General features: G+C 54.9%; 6 protein-coding genes across 6 annotated transcripts; 3 read left to right on the top strand and 3 right to left on the bottom strand.

Annotated features, from left to right (window-relative positions):
- Positions 1-2,096: 2,096 nt before the first annotated feature.
- On the top strand, positions 2,097-3,331 carry GLRG_07247 (uncharacterized protein; the record flags this gene model as incomplete). Its single annotated transcript, XM_008097932.1, has 3 exons — positions 2,097-2,161; positions 2,220-2,319; positions 2,375-3,331. The coding sequence occupies 3 exons, from the start codon at positions 2,097-2,099 to the stop codon at positions 3,329-3,331; spliced, it is 1,122 nt and encodes a 373-aa protein (XP_008096123.1).
- A 250-nt stretch (positions 3,332-3,581) lies between these two features.
- On the top strand, positions 3,582-4,521 carry GLRG_07246 (uncharacterized protein; the record flags this gene model as incomplete). Its single annotated transcript, XM_008097931.1, has 2 exons — positions 3,582-3,589; positions 3,696-4,521. 2 exons carry the CDS (start codon positions 3,582-3,584, stop codon positions 4,519-4,521), a joined length of 834 nt encoding a protein of 277 aa, XP_008096122.1.
- A 305-nt stretch (positions 4,522-4,826) lies between these two features.
- On the bottom strand, positions 4,827-9,897 carry GLRG_07245 (uncharacterized protein; the record flags this gene model as incomplete). The annotated part of the gene is made up of 4 exons (XM_008097930.1): positions 4,827-5,090; positions 5,177-7,406; positions 7,453-9,554; positions 9,610-9,897. The coding sequence occupies 4 exons, from the start codon at positions 9,895-9,897 to the stop codon at positions 4,827-4,829; spliced, it is 4,884 nt and encodes a 1,627-aa protein (XP_008096121.1).
- A 1,422-nt stretch (positions 9,898-11,319) lies between these two features.
- Positions 11,320-14,344, top strand: GLRG_07244 (uncharacterized protein; the record flags this gene model as incomplete). Its single annotated transcript, XM_008097929.1, has 2 exons — positions 11,320-13,646; positions 13,705-14,344. The coding sequence occupies 2 exons, from the start codon at positions 11,320-11,322 to the stop codon at positions 14,342-14,344; spliced, it is 2,967 nt and encodes a 988-aa protein (XP_008096120.1).
- Positions 14,345-14,896: 552 nt separating this feature from the next.
- GLRG_07243 (uncharacterized protein) lies at positions 14,897-15,163 on the bottom strand (the record flags this gene model as incomplete). Its single annotated transcript, XM_008097928.1, has 1 exon — positions 14,897-15,163. One exon carries the CDS (start codon positions 15,161-15,163, stop codon positions 14,897-14,899), a length of 267 nt encoding a protein of 88 aa, XP_008096119.1.
- A 2,480-nt stretch (positions 15,164-17,643) lies between these two features.
- On the bottom strand, positions 17,644-19,288 carry GLRG_07242 (transcription factor Tos4; the record flags this gene model as incomplete). The annotated part of the gene is made up of 2 exons (XM_008097927.1): positions 17,644-17,676; positions 17,738-19,288. The coding sequence occupies 2 exons, from the start codon at positions 19,286-19,288 to the stop codon at positions 17,644-17,646; spliced, it is 1,584 nt and encodes a 527-aa protein (XP_008096118.1).
- Positions 19,289-22,393: the final 3,105 nt, after the last annotated feature.

Raw genomic sequence — 22,393 nt, 5'->3', positions numbered from 1 at the left:
TTTGTCTAATTAACAAGCGCGCAAAATCATATACGATGAATGCAAGCAAGGGGAGAAACGGCGCGCATAGCGATGCTGTCTATAATGCTGAAGGAGTCGCTAAGGTGAGGAGCATTCGCATCGTGGGAAAATCGTAAGGATGAGAAGGTGGGTGGGTTGGTTGTCAGGCTGGCAGCGAGGCGAGATGGAGGGAGATTGATCTGAGTGGATGGTTGGACGGCACACACGTACCTAGTGTACACTACGTCCCAGGTACGTATCTATAAGCAGCAAGGAAGGTGCCTCCACTTATACCGCAGTTGCTACTGAACAAGGTCAGGTCAGGAGGTACGCAGAACAGTGACTTTTCCAGGGTTGGAATTGGGGGCTGATGATGGGGTGTGGAGTAAACCCGACCAGGAGGGACCTACAGACTACAGTGCACCTTCACCTCCATCGGTGATGGATCACCAGTATCCGTACTAGTTGTACGCATACGGTTAACCCATCCGTTAATTCTATGGCGCCCGCCCCCTAACATAATGCCGTCCTGCGCTCGCACTCTTTCAAGTTATGCCTCCATTGAATGCAGATTTTGCTTTTTACTTCGTTATCCACAAGTGTCTGTCTAGGTATTTCAACGAGTGGCCGCGGCGACTCTCGAGTCAACATGCAATCCATATGCACCTCATCCATGCATGTCTTTCTCCGTCCCTGCCGACGCTTCTGTAAATTGGTCCGAGAGCAGTCTCCCGGGGCCAAATATGAGGTTCGGAGGGTATTAGTCACTGACGAACGGGATTGAATTCATTGCATTCAGATATTCGGATGGGAACACTGGCCCGGGAGCAGCGGACACGGCCTCGCCGTCATCCATCAATCACACCCTCACCAACCCGATTTCTGCACTGGCCAATCACTGTCTACCATCACTCTTGCTTTCAGCTTCGTCACTGGCAGAGGGGGGGTTGTCGTAGTGTACTCGAAACGGGCTAGGCTTGAGGAAGTGGTTCTCCATACGAATGAATACCTACGTCACGTTGGGCTTCTTACGAACCAGGTTAGCAGCACCTTTCTGTCTCATCTCAGAGCGCCGACAACGAACTCGATTCGGCTCTGTTGCGTCCACAATTGCTACACCACGGCGCCGTATAGAGAGTAGACGGAACGCACCGCTCGAGTCCTTGGCGCTGGAAACATGACCGCGTTCCCCCGACTTTGGGAGGCCTGGCTTCTTCACTTTAATTAGTCACTTGGCTTGCTCAAACGCAAGTGCCGGTAAGCGTTCGTCAATGTTCGGAGGAACAGTGCAGTGTACCTGTTTGAGACGACGGGGAAGGGCCCTGACCTGTCACGCCGTGTGTGCTGTGTGAAGTCTCTGGCCGAAATTCAATATTTTATGAGGCAGTCCAAGTGACGGAGCCGCACCACCCTTGTACCTTGCCATGGACGCATAAACTCTTACTTTGATCCTCATTCTCCATTGCAATCAAGGATGTAGGAGCCAAAGCATCGCCGATGATGAGTGCTGGCGTGGCTTGCCCAACTTCCCGCGCCAACAAATGCCCAAAGTAAAACCCGAGATTGATGCATGTCAGCGCAATTTCGCCGTGGATATCTTAAGCCTCATAACGCTAAAGAGAGCCTAGAGTTGGATTGATGAAGCACCTTGGAGGCACAGATCCACGCGGCGGCAACGCCGTCGTCAGGTACCCGTAATTGCGATGCCTAATGCCGCATTATGTAAACCTACCGGTAGTAGTCGAAAGTTGTCCCACACTGTCCGCACTGTAGAGATTTGGATCCTTCTGCGGGATTCTATGGCCGCGGGCCCGGCCCGGACAGTCGCGAAGCGGATATTATCACACGGTACGGATACCTACCTGCCACCCTGCCCAACCTTCCTGCCCGTGGCTGCATCAGGGATCGCCAACGGAAAGGTGCAACAACGCCAGGTGCTTACTACATCCATCTTCGTCCCATGTTCCTGTCTGGTCTTCACACTAATGACAATCCAAGTATCGTGAAGCCACACAAGCAAATTCGCAACAACTCTCGGACATCCCTGACCATCCACGTCGATTCGATCTTGCATTTCTACTATCCTATTATCCGCCATGGCTGACAATGACTGGAGGTTGCAATTATCAGCCTTAGACCGGTACGAGAACATACAGAAGATGTGAGTTGTAAATTTGCCGCCTAAACCTCGATCCCTGGCCAATTCTTGATTTCTTTAGAAAAGCGGTGCTAGAAGCCGCCGGCTCAGAAGCCAAAGCCACTTCACAGTCCCATGCATTCTCGGTCGAGGACCAGGCCTACAAAGATTCAAAATCCAGGGTGAACACCTCCATCGCCCATATCTATCTGCAGGTCCGAGGCTAATTTATTTTAGGCCCAATATGACGAAATCTGTCAGTTGGTTGCTTCCGCAAACCTGACTCCTCAAGATGCACCAGCTCCTGGCGGCGACCACGGCGACGATGTTGGTGTCACCATTGGCCCGTATACGAGCTGCGTCCCATTCGCCACTGGCCTCACCTCGGAGGTTTACAGATGCAAAGACCGGGCCTTGAAAGTGATCGTGGAGACGCACAACATTGAGCCTCACAACCCTCACCGGGAGGCCAAGATCCTAGCAACTCTGAAGCGGCCATGCATCAACCTGTTGGAAACATTCAGAGACCAGGAGCAAAGACTCGTCCTGGTGTTCCCTTACAAGCCTCTTACCCTCGCTGATTTAATTGACAAAGGCACTCCCCCGCTAGCCCGCGTCAAGCATATATTCAAGGACATACTCACCGCCCTTAAGGACATTCACAGCGAAGGCATCATTCACAGGGACGTGAAACCAGAAGCCATCCTCCTCGACGGCCTAGATGGACCAGCCTATCTTTCCGACTTCGGAACCGCCTGGCACCCAGCCATGTCAGTTGTTTCCGAGCCGCCCGACGGCAAGATTCTTGACATCGGGACCGGCCCCTATCGCGCTCCGGAGGCCCTGTTCGGTGACAAAGCCTACGGCCCTGCTGTTGATATGTGGGCCGTCGGTTGTATGCTGGCCGAATGTTGCCGCAGCCCTCCAAAACCATTGTTTGAGTCGAGGCCGGCGCACGAGGACGGCAACCAATTGGGCCTCATCTTGAGCATCTTCAAAACTTTGGGCACTCCGACGCGGGAGACGTGGCCCGAAGCCGCGAGTTTCAAGACGCCGCCCTTCGACATGTATCGCATGATTGATGGCAATTCATGGGAAGAGATTCTGCCAGATGTCGATGTTCAAGTTCGAGGCCTGGTATCAAGCTTGGTTCGTTTCGACTCAAAGAGGGCGACTGCTGCACAGGTGAATTGAGAGCGAACATGTCGATTGTATACCATTGTTCTAACGTCTTGACAGGCACTGCAACACATCTTCTTTCAACATGGTCAGCCCGAGGCATAAACCTCTCGCAGTGTACGAAAAACAAACAACAGTTCTTTGTACGATTGATTCGAGACGGGCATGAGGCAGCGGACGCATTGTCAGGTAGGGGGCGGCCAAGCCGGTGCTTTGTTTCCAAGTCTATATATTTGGTTTGAAATGAAATCTCGCATCCGTCAAGATGGCCAGGTTTGATTGTATGGCCAAGAAACTACCCCAACGCTCAGAGACAAAATGTCTAAGTCTCCTCGCGTCTGTGTTAAAATGTGGCATCACACTTCAGATCTTTCTACAGGACCACTTTCGACATCAGCAGCTCACACACTCTCTCTTTTGTTGAACGCCTGATTCAGCCTCACCTGCCAAATCCAAAGGTCATTGCCGCGAAACTCCGACAAATGCCGAAGGACAGATCCGAGACGCGCAGGGGCCCCCGGGTGACAGGGCAGCCTTACATCGACACGTCCATCCTCCGCGGCGGCAGAGCCTCGCCAGAGAGAGAACGGGCGGACGAAAACAAGCACGGCGTCCCGCGCGACGTGGCAGGCAAGACCCCTGGCGGAGGGACTCGCCACCACTGCCCCCAGCGCGGACAACATACGAGCGACCTTCTCTGCCTGAAGAAGGGCTGCATGATCAAGTGCACCGGCTGCGGGATCTGTATCTCGCGATACAACGGGGCGAAGTGCCGCGCCTGCGCCGCGAGGGAGACGGCCAGGCTGAGGGAGGAGAAGGAGGCCCGGGAGGCCCAGCGCAAGACGGACGCGAAGCACGCCAAGAAGGGCAAGTCGCCGCAGGTCAAGTTCTTCCTCGCGTCCTATCCCTCGGGCATCCGCAAGCGAACCGGTCGCGTGGGCATGCGTACACTCGGCCGCTCCTTCCGGCGTTCGCGTTCGCAAGATTACGGTCGTTTCTCAAGGTCTCAGCTGTCTGGCGAGGAGTCGGTTGACTATGACGAGATGGACGAGGATGAGAGCGAATGGGAGGGTGTCCAGGAGGACGTCGATCGCCAGGAAGACAACGAAACTACAGCGAAAGAGGCTCACCACCTGCAACTTTTGGAGGAGGAGGCCACTTTGCAGCGCAAGATTCGCGAGTCCCTCCTCAACCTGCTGTCCTAGGGGGGTTTGTTGGGACAACGTATAACGCGTCTCCTGTTGGTGCTGTTTTCAAGATCTGATATTGAATCTGTCTCAGTGTTTATCTATCCACCACCCATCCTGCTGCTTTTTTGCCCCCTTTCCTCATAACTTATAGCCTGGTCTACATGATGGAACCCACGCTTTGTCTCATCACATTCTCTTTCTTCGTGCTTTGTGCTGTCCCGCCAGAGGAAAAAAAAGATCAGAGGCACAAGTCCCGTACATCGCTCCCGGGATCAGTTTCCCTTCCAATTCATCCGTAAGGTGGTGGGTCAAACAACCTCTCAGGCACCCCTGCGCGCCTTGGTGTCCGAACCCAGATAATCGATAGGATTCCGGCAAAGCGGGCACGTGTTCTGGTTGCTGCTCTGGAACCATTTGTACAGGCAGGTACGGTGGAAGAGATTCTTGCACGTTTGGCATCGCTTGTCGGGCATCTTCTTGTCGGTCGAGATGATGGAGTAGCAGATGGCGCACTCGGACTGGCCCTTGAGGGCGCCAACGATGTTGCGTCGGAAGGCCGAGAGTCCGTCGACGATGCTTCCGTTCTGCGGTCCGTGTTAGCAAATGCGATGTTCCGGCAGCCAGGATGGGGAGGGGGGAGGGGGGGCTGTTTCCATGGACCGGATCTTACCGAGAATGTGATGACGCCCTGCGTCGTGAGAAGCCAGCTCTGCCACTTGCGTTCATTCACCGCGACACGGTTAATGCCTACGACGCTGACACCCTCGATCGGGTAGCTCGCGGGGACCTTGATGGCGATGGATGCCATGCTCTCGTCCACCTCGTAGCCCGCTGTGATCTCCTTGCCCGTCTTGCTGACCTTGACGACAAGCTCTTTCTCGTCGTCAACGGGCGGCTCCTGGGTCGCGGCCCACACCGAGACCTCGTCGAGCGCGTCCGAAATGATGATGGGCGAGAAGTAGCGCGTCATCCACCCCTCCACGGCGATACGCGTCTGTTTGGAGCGGCAGTTGAGGTACCACGTCTTAAAGATGCCGGGTGTGTACTTGAGCGTAAGGTAGTATAGGTGCACGAGCAGCCAATGGAGGTTGCGCTCGTCGGATTCAGCATCGGCGAGGGAGACGTCGTAGGAGGTGATGTGCTGCGTCTTCAGGTTCTCGCGTTCGAGATTGAGCGGGTGCGCGGCCGAGTGGCCCAGGACGTCGAAGGTGAAGTCGAGGAGCTGCGCGAGATAGTTCTCCGTTTTGAGGTGCTCGGTGTAGTCGTTGCGAACCTTGAGCGAGGCGGTGCTGAAGGCATCGAAGATAAGGTGCCACGAGAGAAGGTAGGAACGAATTGCAAGAGGAAACTGGGCGAGGACCTCGTCCGGGTAGCGCTCAAGGGTGGGCGCGTCGAGGAGGAGGGACAGAAGCTCGTCGGGGAGACGGGCATCGGTCTTGTCGAGAAGGACGCTGACCGAGAGCTCCTCTTGTCGCGCCGGCAGGGCGTAGTGGAGGAGGTTGAAGGCGGCAGTCTGGATGGACCGAGAGTCGGTAGCGATGAGGCCGTAGAGATCCGAGAGATCGCCGATGTGCTTTAGGGAAATCTTATTGACCTGCCTGCAGATGATGGCGTCGACGATCTCCAAAGGCTGTGTGCTCTTCTCTCGGTCTAGCTTGAGGAGCTCAATGAGCGACAGAGACTTGGTCTCGGCGAACTCCTTTAGAGACTCCACCAGGTCATCATTCGGCTCTGACAAGGTCTCCAAGGTGGTCATGAGCTTCAACGACGCGTGAATGTAAGGAAGCGAGTCGTCGAGGCGGTCATCTGACGCCTTCGCCCATAGTGCAGTTGAAAACTCGATCGTCTTCTCCCAGTACGAGCCGTACACGTCTTTCATGCTCGGGAGCAGCCTCTGCAGCACCCGGCAGATCTCTGCCGACAGAGCGGGGGTGAGGTTGAGGGTATCATCCATCCATGATGTAATCTGTCGAACAGCAAAGACAATACGGTTATTAGCCACGGGAGTCTCACCGACCTCGTAGACTTGCAGACATGCGTTAAGAAGAACCAGAACCTGCAGCGTCTTATCGGCTTTCCCAGGTTCCACAGAGGCTCCTGCTATATCACTGATAAGACGATTGCAAAGCATGTTGACAGCCTTGGACGACTCCAAGCTCTCACCAAAGCCGGCGAGCACTGCCGTTGCTGCGAGAACCGTAGGCGGCGTAGCCTTGAATGTGGCCAACTGATTCACCTTTTCGTCGCCAGCAGCGGGGAAGCCATGCTTCTCGGTCAAAGCCTGTATGAGCTCACTCAAAGCCCTAGAGCTGTAGACCCCGAGCACGGTGAGCTCCTTGGTCTCCTGTGTCATGATGGCGATGAGGCTATTGATAAGCTTCGTTGAGCCGGTTTCGGAGCCATCTCTCCATCCCTTGGCGTCGTCAGCTATAGCGTTAATCGTCACGCGGGTCGACGAAACAAACGACTCGGCCGTCGCAAGGGTGTCTCCCAGGTTGAGATCAAGGAATAGCTTGTTCTCGTCCATTAGGGTGATCTGGTCCGACACCATCTGAACAGAGACACAAAGAAGATAGAGGAGCTCAGCCTGGAAGCTCTCTGGCAGGGCCGAGACAGATATGTCCGAGGACAAGAGTTTGGCTGTGTACGAAGCCATTCTGGCAGGGACGGAGTAACCGTCACGATCTCTGCGCACGCGAATACGTTGTTCTTGCTCAGTAGGCTGGACCAAGAAGTGTGCGCCTCCCAGTCCGCTGGTAATTGAGAGTGACGGGTTGAGAGAGCCTTGGAGAAAGTTGGATAGCTGCTGCATCCAGACATTTGTGCTCGGGAAGAGATCTTCCGTGCTGATAGACCCTTCCTTAACAGCTTGAAGGGCCTGCTGAACCAAAGTTTCAATACTGGAAAAGTTAGCGATGAAACGTACGAAAATGCCAAGTTACTTACCCAAGTGACTGGGGGCCGGCTTCCTCCAGGTTCCTCTGGATGATGGCGACTACCGGCGAGGTGCCATCGGTGGGCTGTTCCAGTAGAGCTCTCAACGAGATGGCACGAGACGAAACTGCTCTGTCGTTTAGTTCGGCGAGTCCCAGCAACTCGGTGACAACTGCCATGTGCGTCGACTCGTCCTGTGATAAGAGCCCAGGCTTGTTGTTTGCAAGTATCTCCAACGCGCGAAGAGCTTGAAGCGAGTGTTGCTTGTCTTGTGACAGTGCGGATATGCTATTGACCAACAGTTGTTTGGCCGTAGATTCGGTCAAGGCATCGTTGCCAAGGGCCGCCTCAAAGAGGCTCCAAGAGTCGGACTCTCCGCGGGCTGTGCCGGAACACTTTGCCTCAAGGAAAATTTGGAGTTTCTCGTGTGACTTGGAAAGCTTCGATGCTTGCTGATTCGCAATCAGACGCTCAATACCTCTGGCTGCCAACTTCTCCTCGGAGAGATCTAGCAAAGCATCTATCCAGGTCTTCCATATGGTCGCATAAGCTGTCTCATGTCCCTTTAACGTGCCCATAACGTTTACGCAGTTCAGAAGGTCAGCAGCAGACCGAGAATCAACCAAGACTGCCATGTGATCTCGGCCCTGTGTTGCGAGGAACTGTTCCAGAGCCTGGGCAGCGTCTACATCATCCCATACTTGTGGGGCATTTTCCCCGACGCTATAAATTACCCCGGCAGCTCCGTAAGGCTTGAGTTTCCTGTTAGCAAGCAGATTCAAGCTGCTCGTGATGATGGACTTTGAAGGGCCCATAAGAAGACTTGTGGGCGATTGGCCAGTCTTCTGGACTTGGCTGACCAAAGTGAACCAGCGCTTGCCTTCGGCAGAAACAGCCTCTTGGGACTTTTCATAGTCCTTGGAAACTTCGGGTAGCGAATTGGATATCCTCGTGCAGAATGCAGACGCAAGGGCTTCCAGCTTCTCGGATGCTGCCTGAAGCAAGTCGGGAGACGACAAGTCAGCAGCAACTTTGTAGACTTCTCCAAGCACAATAAGTTGTCCAGCACCACCGATTTCCCATGCAGAGGTTTCGGGGGTGGGGAAAAGAAAGTGGTCGAGTATGGGGAATAGATGCTCCTGAACCAAGGTAGCTCGCGGGCCGCCCGAAGGGAAGTTTTGCAGGAAGTGCTTGGTTGTGTGAACGTAGCACGTCCAAGCCAGAGTGGCGTTCATTCTAGGCTCCTCTCTACTTGTAATGCCGGTCCTCATCGACTTAAGAGCATCCGCGGAGGCTTCGGTAGTGAAATGGTCAGCCGGAATAGCCTTGATGAGGTCTTCGAGGTGTTCCCAGTACTTGGCAGGGCTGCTGTGAGACCCTTTTACCAGAAAGCCATTCAACCTGGTTATAGGAGTCTTTTTCTCACTGGAGCTCGTCCAGACCTCAGGAAACTTGCTTGTCAATTTTGTGAGGACTCTGACATATTCGACAGCGGATCCGGTTTGGCTGCTCTTGAGTCCCTCTGCGATGAAGCTTTTTTTAAGGCGAGAGATCTGAGAAGAGACCGACTCCGGCCTCTTGTCAAGACACGCCCACAGCAACTGGCAGGCTACGCGTCTGACCGAGGCATCGCCCATGACCACGCTCTTCCAGACCTTTTCCTCCGCGAGGAAAGCATCGTATACCTCTTCTTCTTTCTGAATGTCGGCAGGTTCGAGCTTCTGCAGAAGGCTGAGAACGAGTGAAATACTAGCTCCCACGACCCGGAGGTATTTGGCGTCAGCATCATCGGGTGTCGTCGATCTCTCGTCGCTGAGGGTGTCCTTTGTTTCTTGGATGGCGTCCTTTGCATAGGTAAGAATCTGCGATTGGCACTTTTTCCAAAACAACACAGCCTTCTCTGGGCTGTTGAGAAATGAGGAGAGACTGTCATTTGCAGCCCTAGAAACAACTCTGTCCTTGTCGTACAGGCCGGCAAGCCAGGTGCCTACGACCTTGGGGACATTCTTTTCCATGCGCTTCCGGGCCGACTTCATCAGCTCGAATTGTAGCGTATGGGAGAGTTCGCGCACACGACGGGAATTATCTATGGAAATACGAGGATATATTTGTACCTGTTACATACATTACCACATGATCATCAAAAGGCATCTCCCGGGAACAACGCACCCATGCTTCCAAGACTGCCTCCTCTACGCCTCCGTCCTTCTCGAATGGGTGAGCCTGTACGTAAGCCAGGAGTTCCTCCAGCGCCTTTGCCTTTGTTGTAGCATCTTTCTTGAGGGTATTCTTGAAGGAGACGACAACGTTCGCATCGGAGATGGAGGTAAGGTCGGGGGGCTCGGCAAGGTAGGAGAGGCCGCTGCCGGCTGATGAGAAGCCGCCGAAGCCGCTAGCAGGGCTGGCGAAGCCTCTTGCGCCAGACGATCGGCCGCCTTTTCCAAAGGCACGCGACATGTTCTAGTAGTCAGTCCTGGCTATGTCCTGTGTGAGGTATTCAACGTCCAGGCGTTGGTGTAGCTCGATGCAGGACCTAGCGCGTCGCAGGGAACCAAAAGTCCAAGATGACGTTGGCGGGGTACAGTGCACAAATGGAGCGGGCACCCTTTTTCTGTTCCTTCCTGGGAGAAAACGATGGAAGATGGATGAAACGCAGAGACAATGAATGTACGGGATAAGAGAGGATGAATGAGATTGTGTGTAGACTCGGTCGGCCCTCTTGGGAAGGTAAAGAGAAGAATGATGGGCAAGTCGGGTCTATGAATAGGGCCTTGTTGCGCCGCAAATATCCGTAATCAACTTGGAGGTATGTTGACTCAGGCCGATAATTTTGGCCGATGTGCAAGACGGCGAATGGAAAGGGCCAAGCTGCCCCGCCGACCGAAGCTCCCGCCTTTCCCGCCCCCCCTGGCGATGATGCTGTCATCGCATCTTACCACATCTATTACATAATCTCAATCACGTGATACTTTGCGCTCTGGTCGCCGGATAGTCCGTGCACTCTAGCGCTCGCCTTTTCTTTGCCTGGTCTAATCCATCGTTCTCGATTGGCAGTCATATATCAATTCTCCACTATGACCCACTTCCAGCCTCTGGGCAGAACAGAGAGCAGCGACTCGGGGGTTTCAAGCGCGTGAGCCACTGTCCGCAGAGGCTACCCCGCAAAGTGCACCGCTGACGGCCCCCCATCAATATCCACCGGAACGGGGAGCAGGCCAGTAACAGGGGCTTTCAGGACGCACTCAACCCATGGGTGTCCACATTGCCCAGGTGCCGCTAGGGAGTGGTCCGGCTTCCTCCATTGCACGCACCCATTTCTAGGTACCTCGAGCTACCTGGGTAGGTCCCTAACCCGGCCGGTCGCAGCTGATTGCTGCTGGCTGCACCGTCTTATTCCATCGAGCCATTCTAACCGACGGGCCTATGAACTCTGGCTGCTCCTCCTCGCCAAACGTCTTCTCTTACACTCTGCCGAGGTGGCGGATTTGTTCCAACTTCGCGTTTTCAACTTCCCCTCCTTTACAACTCGTCAACCTACGGTTTACATGCGGACACTCCATCAACCCCCTCACTTCTCCCTCGTGTAAGTCATTCCGATTAACCCACGTACACTTGGACGCAAATGCCGGCTGCCGCAGTCGGTCAGCCACCCTTGCTTTTGGGGAACTGTGCTACGCCCATGGCGTAGCTTCTGCTCGAATCCTTCGGCCTTCGTTTTGCTGACCTCCGGGACCATAGGCACAGAAGCATGGTAAAGAAATAAAGCCCAACGCCACTGTCATGCTCACGACCGCTTCTCGCGCCTCGCCTTGCGCGGGCGGCCTCCATGCTGGAAGGGCCTCCGCAGTCAGAGCTCTGGTCCCTTCGAACCCAGCACCCATGAAAGCGAGCCACTATGGACAAACTCGAAGCTTCCGCTTCGGCGCGTGGTCATACTTGGGCCCCGAGCTCCAACGTCAGTTGCGACGCCGTCAGCACACTATCAAATACAAGTACATGGAGTCGATCAATCGAAAGCTGTCTTGGGACCCAAATTCGCGTGCTCAAGATTCAAGAATCGTGATGAAGAAGATGATGGCACAGTGCTGGATCAGGAACGGCCACACCCGCTCGAACGGAAGATGCGTGAGAGAGGATGATATAAAGAAGAGTGGATCGAACAATACTGCGGGCGCCCGGCCTGGCCAGAACATAGAGGATGTTGAGCGAAGCGCCATCAATTCTCTCTTTACCGGCAAGCGCGCTGGACCGTACGAGTATGACTTGTGGCAGAGCCCTCTGCAGAACATTCGCAACTATCTCGGGAGCCAGATCAGAAACAAGTCAACGGCCTCCATCAGCAGAGATGTCCACTCTGAAATTGACCCCATCACAAACAGAAAGATTCACTCGTCACATATACCCCAATCTGTCTTTGACAACTCTTCAAAGAAGGACGCTCAAGAACCCTTCTTCCCAGATGGGGTTCCACCCGCTGACGAGCTCAAGCACTATGGCAATGTCACAGTTGACAGTGCCCCCTGGGCCGACGCCGGCTCCACCGGTGGAGTTGCGGGGACCCCGCAATATGCGGATCTCGACAAGTACAAGCCAGTCATGGATGAGAAGCTTGACGCTCTAGAGCTTTCCGGAAAACCGCCATACGACGACCTGGCAAAGTACAAGCCAGTAGGCCTCGATGAGATTGTGGAAGAGTCGGTCTCCGTTCCCAAATATGAGGATCTTGGCAAGTATTCAGACCTGGATAAATATGGCCCAATCATGCACAACGAGAAGAAAGTGGTTGAAGAGACGCAACCCTATGACGACCTACACAAGTACCGCCCGGTTATGCACAACGAAAATGCACAAGTCCCGGAGGCACTCGAACGGTATTCAGACCTGGATAAATATGGTCCAATCATGCACAACGAGAAGGATGTCCTGGAAGAGGCGCAGCCCTATGACGACCTACATAAGTACGGACCAAGCGGTTTCAATGAACCTGAAGGCCTGCGCCCTCGTAGTGCTGAGGAGAAGTCGAAGGATTACGACGACCTCCACAAGTATGGCCCACAAGCTTTCAACGAGCCTTCCGGGCTGCGCCCGATGCATCCTGAAGAAGCTTCCAAGGCATACACGGACTTGGACAAATACGGCCCCATGACGTGGAACGAGCCTCATGGACAGGCTCCCATTCACCCTGAGTTGGCATCCAAGGCGTATACAGACCTTGATCAATACAACCCAAACGGTTGGAATGAGCCGCATGGACAGCCGCCGATGCACCCAGAGGAGGCCTCGAAGCAGTACAAGGACCTGGACACATACTCTCAGAAGTTCGACAGAGGTACTGCACCACCCCCAGAGGGAGTGATTGCTGAGGTTGAGCCTGTAGATGCGGCTAAGCACCAACCCATTCAATACGACGAGCCTGAGAGCCAACGTCCAAGGCCTGACTGGGATCAGAATACCTTTGATGAGTCCAAGAAGTACCAATCCTACCGTTACAACGAGCCTGACGGCCAGCCCGCCGAGGCGGTTGACCCTGTGTCCAAAGGTCTGAGTGACTTTGACGAGGAGATCGCCGCCAAGGCGAACAGACGCATCGCATACAGTCGGGCGACAGAGCAGGAGAGGGCCGACGATTTGGATCTACTTCGCGCTAGCGACGTCCGAGCCAAGATCCCGACGTCTTCTGGCCAGTCCCGAAGGGAATATAGCACGACGAACAGACAGGTGCTGGAGGCTGACCTTCCCCGATATGAAGTGAACTGGGATATGTCGAGCAGAGCTGCTCGTGTTGCTTTACGGAACTCCAAAAGCAAAGTCTGGGATCACATTCCGGCCAGGGAAGACAAGGCAGAGCTCACCGGAAACTATGTGAGAGATTTCCCCGAGGACTTTTCGGGGTCCTGGAACAACATTGTGGCAGCTGCGGAGAGCCAGGCAGAGAACAGCAAGGGCCGGAGCGTCGGGCCGGACGAGGCTGAGGCAGCCTCTTTCGATGAGAGTTTTCCCAGGTTGGAGCCAGCTCTGGACCGATCATCTGCTTCGACATCGACCCGGTTTTCAGGCAAGAAGAGTCAGTCTGACTCGTACTCGAAAGAGCCGCAGGGCCTCGAGCTGAGCTACTCTGAGGAGACTGGCAGCAAGCAAACTTGGCCCGCCTACGTGCGATCTTACGGCACGGTGGCCGATGCTTCGGCCAATACCCCGTTTCTGCCGTAGGTGGCTCTGCGCTGCCAAGGGCGAGGGTGTGGTGTCTTCGACTGCCGCCGACAGTGTTCGTGAGCCAACCATCTACAAGATTCTCGCGTACGACCCCACCATGCAAGCCATTAGCACGGCTGAGACTACGTCTGTTGTTCCAGACAGCGCCACACCGTTGACTCCGGCCGAGGTTCTCCTCCGCTTGTCGAACCCGACCAAGTTCTTCCCTTACTTTAGCACTCTACAGAGAGAAGGGTACGAGATTGTATCCGGAAGCGGAGATGTCCTGGTCTTCCGCAAAGTCCGCGAGGCAGAGACGGCTCTGAAAGGGCAGACGACTGCTTCCTTCGCCCCTGTGATCGAAAAGCCGACGACATACAAGGCGCCAAAGGTGAACCCCATCGACATGATGGGGAGCGACCCCGTAGTACCAAGCGCTTACTCTTCCAGTCCTACAGGCTACCTCAACTATGATTACCCCGGAGCGGAAACGACAGAAAAGCCCCCACCCCCGTTCAGCCCGGTAAGGAGACGGAACACGATTTCCTGCGACAGCCAGGATTTCGAGCCGCCTCGACGTCCGAAACGCAGCAGGGCCAAGAAGATTGTCCTTGGCGCTGCCTGGGTCGGCGGGATTTCTTATGCGATTGGTGTCGTTGGAGAGTACTTCACGACCGGGGGCAGCGACGGTAGGGGCCCTAAGGGATTTTGAGGGGATTCTACGACAATCTTTCAGCGGTTGCTTATGGGCTCGTTCGGCTAGTATGGGGCCCATACAAACATCAGGTATAGGGATCGGTAACGATACGAGCGAGGCGGATTTTATTTACTTGTATCAATAGTGCCCTAAATGATGCATTGGTTTTCTTCTCAGTCCAGCTACCCAAGCGTGATATCACTACACCTTATAAAGACATGATGAGCCGCTAGAGGATTGGGAACCAATGGCATAGGAACGCAGTTAATGTGAATTGATGCTATTGACCCAAACAGTACAGGTATGCTACTCGTTGATAAGTATTTTCAGCGCCGTGCCTTTCCTCCATCAAACTACCAAATCCGCCGTCCGGTTCTCCGACCAATGGACAGGCAGTCTCTTAATACACGATGCCGTTCCAACCGGTGCACACTTCCTCGTGTTTTCCTTAACTTTCAAATTACCACATGTGGCTCACGGCCTGGCGCGCGCGCGAGATCCGGTCGAGCATACGACAGACGGCAACATGGCTTCCTAAAAAGAACACGGAGACCCCCCGCCCAATCTCTAGGCGCGTTCGGTGAAGCCGGGTCCGGTCTTGACGTCGTCGATGTGGCTCATCTGCAGCTCGCGCTTCTGGTCCTCCTGGTTCCAGCTCTGGCGGCGGCCGAACGAGGGCTTCCAGCTGTTGGTGTGCTCGACGACCTGGGGCGGCGCCGAGGTGGCGTGCGGGGCCGTGGTGTAGTGTGAGGTGTCGGGGGTGGTGGTGTCGTTGGTGTTTGCGGAAGAGGCGGCGGCGGTGGCGGTGGTGCGGGGCGTCTGCTCAGATGCCATGTTTGGAGAGGACTTGTTTTGTTTGCCTGGGTTGTTGTTGAGCGGGAAAGATGTTTTGTGCTTTGGGGTGTTTTTTGTTGGTTTCTTTATAGTTTTTTGTTCAAACAGCTGGCTAAGGATGGCCTTTGGAGAATGGGTGCGGGAGCGGTCGGTGTGTTTATTTATATCCAGGAGGTTTTTGGAATGTAGGTTTTATTACCACACGATGAACGGGTGATTTGGGGTAGAAGGGTCAGGTGAGGGAACGTACGAGGAGGAAGGGGCGGACCTTTCCACCTATTTAAGTTCCCCAGGAAAGACGCGAGATGAAGGGAGCTCATTCCTCGGGGGTCGTCGTGGTTGGCTTTCTTCAGGGTCCAGTACGCCTTCGAGGTCTTAGCCAGACCACTGGTTCACTCACACCACCACTACCTTCTCCTTATCTTCTTCTTTCGGTGCCAAACACCTCTGTCCTACGACGATCGGTCTCGTCTTTTGTTTTTCTTCTTTTTTTCCCCCTCCCTGTGCAGTAGCACCCAGCGTCAGCACACTAACGACAACCCTACCCCCCTCATACCACCATGCTTTTCTATATAGTAGTCTTCGGTGCCCTTGCTTTATAGGATCCTTGCGACATGATGCATATCCCCGGGATGCCGAGCCATCTGCTTTGGGTAAAGATTCGACTAGACTCTCCCCTCTCGGGGGGAGGGGGAGGGCACTGTTGACGTAGCGACGACGGTGGCCGCACAAACGCATCGGACGACGATCACGGGTATAGCATCATAGCTCGCTTGCCTCCACCGCGCGATGGATGGAACGGGGGGGCGCGGAGGGGAGGGGGGGGTTCGCCACCTCCCATTGGGTGAGCGCCGGGTCCGTTGCTACTTACACTAGGTACACTTGCACGCCAGACGTAACACCTCCATCTGTCGACCACGGAGATGGGGAGTTTCAAGCCCATGTTCTTCCCGATGTGATGCTTTCAGGCTCTATAATGTATGTAGCAAGATGTGCGCGCAAAGAGGCGGGTCCCTTCTCATTGTTGACCAACTTAGAACCCCGGCCTTGACCAACTTAACCCTCGGGAAAGAGTGGGTCACGATGGAATTCTAAGTCTTTCACTACCCTCCCCGTATTGCATTGTATGCTACTCGTCCGCTTGTATTGGAGCGGGGAGAGAGGAGGAGGAGCGAATGTAAGGCGAGAGAGACATGCTACGCAGGACGAGCTGAGGCTCTCCGCAGACTGCCTGGCGGCACGCTGCCGTCATTGCGGGGTAAGACGTGGTCGAGACCCTTCCCCCCCCCCCGGAGGGCCCGCCGCCGACCACGGGATATTTTCCTTTTGCCCTTTTTTTTAACCTTATCGGGCGTTATCGGCTTCGAGTGGTCCATGCATGCGTGCCGTGGGGTTTCTAGGCCCCACAGGAGCTCCGGAGGATGCGGGACGGACGACCTCGCCCGCTTGCCTAGTCAAGTAAGTAGGCAGGCAGACTTCACTTTGGATGGATGGCTCTGGCTCACAGCTGGTATGCTAACACGGGTGATTGCTCCCCGAGGATTCGAGTGGGGGGAGAGACAGCACGGCGGGAAAAATAAAAATAAAAATAAAAAGGCCAGACACTCGAGGCATGAACAGGAGCTTTGGTCGGGGATTAGCCGACGCGAGCTAGACGCGCATGAACCTCGTCCCAGAACATCTCCAGACCCGGCAGCGTGGCGGACTTGCAACGGGATCGGCTGTTAACACATGCAACTTCTACACAAACAAACACACACAGACTTAGCATGGTGCCACCATGCGAATCGGTCCATATCACATGGAAGAACATTTGTTTTATTCATCGGTCCTCTCTGGTACAGGCGTGGTTCGTCCGCTTTTCAAACCCTCGCCCTCCGTACGTGCCATCCAACCATCATTTTCATTCCTGCGTTTGACCGACCGCTTCCCGCCCCATCCGATTCATGTCCCATCTTTCATTCCCCCTTCCAACGAACGCATCAAAGCAAAAGTCCAGCAGAAAAAGACGAACAAAACGACGAAAATCAACAATAAAAAAACCAGACACACCCCTCACTCCAAATCGTTACCTGGATTGCTCGGGGCATGACGCGTCTCTCATCTAATGGTGGGGTTGTAGGCAAGGGTGTGTTTGTGGGAATCTTTGGGATAAAAATAAGAGTGCCCTCCCAGAGGTATAAAGTGGTGTGATCGTACAATAGTGCTACGGGAGTAACAAGACAAAACAAAAACAGCAAGACGAAAAGAATAAAAGAAGAACGCCTTGCGCTATGCAATCAGTAACACACGAGTGTTCTTTTATTTGCCCAAGGGTTGTTCTAGGAGCCGAGGTATAGACAGTGGGAGGGAGGGTTCGGGTAGTCAGTAGAGTCTAGAGGCCATGCTGTGCTTGGCATCGGCACGGCTCGGCTCACTTGAAGCAATGCAAGGGCGTAGGAGCAGAAGATATGGCATAAAAGCCGGGACAGGCGCGCGGCTCAGGGTGTGCGTGGGCGCTTCCAGTAGTATTGCTAAGCAGCGAGTGTTAGTTCCAACTTGTTCGAAACGTGCCCTCGACCCACTCTGGCTCACCTTGTGCTGCTTTCGACATGCTCTCAAACTGGGCTTGCGTAGTCCGTCGGTCACGGCGAGACGGCGCTGGTCGTCATCGTCGAACTCGGGGACGTAGTAGTACTCGCTCTCGAGGGGCTGACCGGCGGCATCCTTGCCCTGGCGTTGGATGATGCCGATGCACGCCGTGGCCTCGATCAGGCTTCGCAGCTGATCCTTGGTGAGGCCCTTCTTCTCCTCGGATGGCAGGTTATTCATGATGGTCGACAGCGGATTGGACGACAGACGGGAGAAGGCGAGCTGGTTGACAACGTGGTTGCGCACAACGGGGTTCTCGTAAGGGGGCTGCGCCTTCCTTGGTTCCCCATTGTCCTCCTCTTCTTCCTCCTCCTCCTCCTCCTTCTTGATTGACTTTGGCGGTGCCGAGATGGGGCTAGAGGGGTTGGGGGCATTGGCCTCGTCGTGGGTCGTGGAAAGACCTGACCGCTTAAAGGGCGGGAACTTGGGAGATGCGGTGGTAATGGAGGCCAGGCGGTTGGAGATGTCTGCGCCGAAGGGGCCGAAAGAGTGGACAATGGGGTCGTTCTCCTCATCCGGATCGTTAACATGCTCGGGCTCACTAAGCTCGGAGGAGAAGGAGTTGGTGGCCTCGGTTGCGAAGCTCTCGCCGACGATAGTGGCCGATTCAACTAGCTTGGGCAGCTCAGGCTCCTCGGCATTGGAGTCCTCGTAGATGTGAACCTCGCCGTCATCGGTGGGAAGAAGGGCCTGAAGCCTTTGAGAGCTTGACAGGTGGGCGGGGGTGGGGGATTCGGGGGACTCGATACGCGAGGGGCGGCGCAGAGGGCTCGACTGGAGAAGGTCGGCAGCGGCACGGGCGGCGGAGCGGGGCGGCGAGTCACCCCAGGCGGAGTCGTCGGGGCTTGCGAGACGATGACGGCGGTCTCGCTTCGGCCATTGGATCATGACGCGGGAATCCTGGACGTCGAGCATGATTTCGGTGCCTTCGGTCTCGGAGGTGAAGGAATCACCCTTGAGGAGCTCCCATGTCCGGCCCTGGCAGTGCAGCTTCACTCCGTTCCAGCCGTTGCAAATGATTTCAATCTTGTTGGGCTCCAATGCGGAAGGGGCGGGCACGTATCGTGCCTTGACGTGGACGCGGGACACGAGACGGTTGGCGGACAGCTGGTAGTGAGACGAGTTGCTAGAGCGGCCCATGAGCAGAGTCTCGCCATTGGCGTTCAATTCAATGGAGGCGACAGCGCCGAGGGGAGTGCGTTCGGAGCCGGCGGAGAGAGCTCGTGAGGAGCCACCTGGTCTCTGGTGGACGCGGGGTGGTGAAGATGAGAGGATGCCAGTGCTCGAGGTCGGGATGGGCGTGGGGTACTTGAGATAGGCGTTGGCTCCTCCCACAGAACAGGTTCTGGCTTGTCTTTTGGAAGGTCGAGGGAAGCCCGGCGAGGAGGAGAGAGGTTCGAATGCCGGCAGAAGGCTCGGGGCGGAACGCTTGGTGCCGGCCAGAGGGAGCATAGGCTCCTGGAGCTTAGTTGATTGGGGTGACGAGTCCATCATTGCGGCGGCAACAACGACATGCCCAGGCAACAGCAGAGTATTGGAAGAAGAATAAAAAAGTCCCCAAAACGAAGACCAGTCCTTGTACAGAAAGGTTTCTTCCTGGAGGTATCCGTCTTCAATCCTTCTTTTTGTTCCTCTGGTTTTTTTTTATATATATCTTGTTCTCTTCCACCGCGTTGTAAACTGGGCGCGTTTTTCTCGGCGCGGGTGTCGCTTGTCAGCTCGGACGTGAGTCGCTGGCGTCGTGCGTGCGGGTAAGCGTGTAAGTGGCTCTCTTCCTGGCAGGGGGGGCCACGAGTGGTGATGGGCGGAAGGATATACAGTAAGGTAGGTAGATAGGTAGGCGAGTAGGTAGAGAGGAGGATAGGATATAGAGAGAGAAGGTTCAACAAAGAATCAATCTGCTGAAGAAGGGTCTGCAGGATCCAAGGCCACACTCAATACCTTACCTAATTAGCAAAAGGAAGGGAGTGAGAAGAAGAAGAAGAAGAAAAAAAAGAGTCGAAGTGGTTGCAGGTCTGGTGGAAGGTGACCCAGAGGTGCGGCCCTGGACCTTTTTGAGGGGGCCCTGCCCAAAAAGCGAAGCGTGTCTCTCGCGCGTCCACGTCCGTCCCCCTCCGCGTAGTTGTGGCGCGCGCGCCGGTTGGTGTCGAGGAATTGTGCAGCGCTGTGCTGACTTTTGTGCTTGGTGTGGGGTTGGCGGTCGCGTACCCGCCGGGACTAGACTGATTTACAGCGGGCTTGTAGCGGACTACAGCGGGTAGCCACGCTAAAGCCGACCTTGTTTCCAGGACATGGTCGCTGAACGCCGGTCATTGTCTGAGCCTTTGGCGGACACTTGACTTGGATCGCTGACATGCATGTTTTAATTTTAATTGCCCATCTGTCAGTCTGTCAAGTCAGTCTTGTCTCCTACTTAGCTAGCTAGTATCGGAAGTGTGTGGGAATGGGTAGACATAGTGTAGAGTCTCTCTTCCGTCACTTGCAACTCTTTCTTCTCCCACAAGTCATGTCATTCATGTAGACCGCTATTCTGACCTCCAGCCATCCCGTGCAAAACCTGCAATCCTCTGGCTGGATACAACCGTCATTATGCCCCTCTTTCAACGTCGAGTCTGGCCGATCCAGCCTCCCCGAAATCACGTCTCGGTCTCCACCAACCACGGATACACAGGGCGAGAGATAGGAGAGGAAAACCCAAGACTCGCAAGTCGCAGTTCCACTTCCACTGCGCGTCTCTCTCACATACACCACATGCCCGCACGCACGCACGCACAGGCTTTTTGCCCGATGAGCTGATGGTCAGCATTCGTTATCCTTCCTTGTCCCTACATACCTAGTATACGTACGGAGTACGGATACGGGGGGGGCCAATCTGCACCTATCCAACGACGGACAACGCTGAAGAACCCAATTAGCCGCCGCAGACAAAGCAAACCAGACGCGCACGAAGAAAGCCAGCCCGCTCGCCCTAACCGTCAACCCCGGCAAGTCAAAGGCCTGGCCCAAGGTAAGAAAAAACATTATATGTTACTATTGCTCGCGCGTTGCTTGGTTGGCTGAGTATCTACCACTCTATCAGGCAGAGCCATGCATTCCACAACAGTCCTGTTCCCTGATATTCCACCCATCCCATCCCTGTGGCTCACACCCCAAATCACCATGTTGCTTCTGTTCTCGTCCAACTTCCAAAACTCATTGGTCCCCCAACGCCGCCTTCTCCCTTCTCTGGTATATCTGCCTTCCCTTTCCCTGCCACGGCCATGTCTAATTTCCAACCTGTTTCCACCGCCCTGTGAGACCGAGCCCGACCCCCATCGACTGGGATGCGAGAGCCGAGCCAAAGCTCCAAGTAGATAAAACAAAAACAGAAAGGCTATCCTCGTGCCATGCCGACATGATATCTAATGCGCGCCAAAGGGGTTGAAACGAGCCATCAAGAACCGTGTTTCCCCGCGTAGAGTGCTGCCACCCGGGAACCCTTGGCTGGTGATATATTACTCGCCTGCATACGGTTCCTACCCTGTGTGCTCTCCCCCATCACGTCTTTGTCACAGTGGTCCCCCATCCCTTGCTCACTCAATGCACTTGCTTGCCTTTTTTTGTCAAGTCGTGTTCCAACGCGTCCTGTGTGAAGCTGACTAGCCGTGGGGGAAATGAGTCGTCCAGACACCACCCGACCCGTGCTGAGCCCCCGTCTCCCGATCCATCCATCCATCCATCACCGCGTCCACCCCACATCGCTAACCCAAGTCGCGCTCTCGTCTCCCTCTCTCATACACGCACAAACAAGACCCCCGCTGAGGCTTTTGAAAAAAAAAAGACCATCCCGGCACTCCCAATTGGACTGAAAGTGCATGGACGCAGAGGGAGGGGAGTCCGGCCCACAGCCTACGGATACTTGCCCGCACTTTCAGAGTCTTGCACATGTGCTGAGGCCCCGTTTTCAGACTGAGACACGGCTGCATACTACACCACGACCCGTGTCAGCACCAACTGATGTAATGTACGTCTGTATAACCAGCCTTGATTGGTACGCAAAGGCTCTTCCAGACGATTTTGCATTTTGCATTAGGGGAGAAAAAGTCAGCAAGACGCAGTCTGAGCGCGCGCATCTCGGCGTTGAGAGTGTCAGAGTTGGGTGATTGGCGTGCCGCCTCTGCACTCCATAACGCGGTATCAAAACCACTGAACGCGTCGAGACTAGTGAATATCCGCGCATGCAATTGGACACCAATCTAATGTCATCCAAACCGTGAGATTCTGAAAAGCCCCCTTGCTCGAAAACAGTCCCTTGATACTGTATTGGGTAGCCCTGACGGTTTACCGAAATCCACGTTAAGCCCACCGGCGTGATGGCTGCGGTTAAACACCGGCCTTCACCGAGACCCTCACCTCGGTCGGTGTCGTGCACGGACCCATCGGCACCGGCGCTCTGGATCCGCCGATTAGACCTGATCCCTGCACCAAAAAAATTCTGGACGACCGTCTAAAGATTCTGGTTGCCCCCACCACATACATCTCTCTGTATCGGCAGAGATTGTACATCCCGACATTTACAGCCAGAACACCAGACGAGCCTCACACCCGTCAACCGTAGTA

Source organism: Colletotrichum graminicola (assembly GCF_000149035.1).
Source record: "Colletotrichum graminicola M1.001 genomic scaffold supercont1.29, whole genome shotgun sequence".
Classification (NCBI taxonomy): Eukaryota; Fungi; Ascomycota; class Sordariomycetes; order Glomerellales; family Glomerellaceae; genus Colletotrichum; species Colletotrichum graminicola.
The sequence above is the reverse complement of the archived record's forward strand: the minus strand, read 5'-3'. Positions and strand labels throughout refer to the sequence as shown.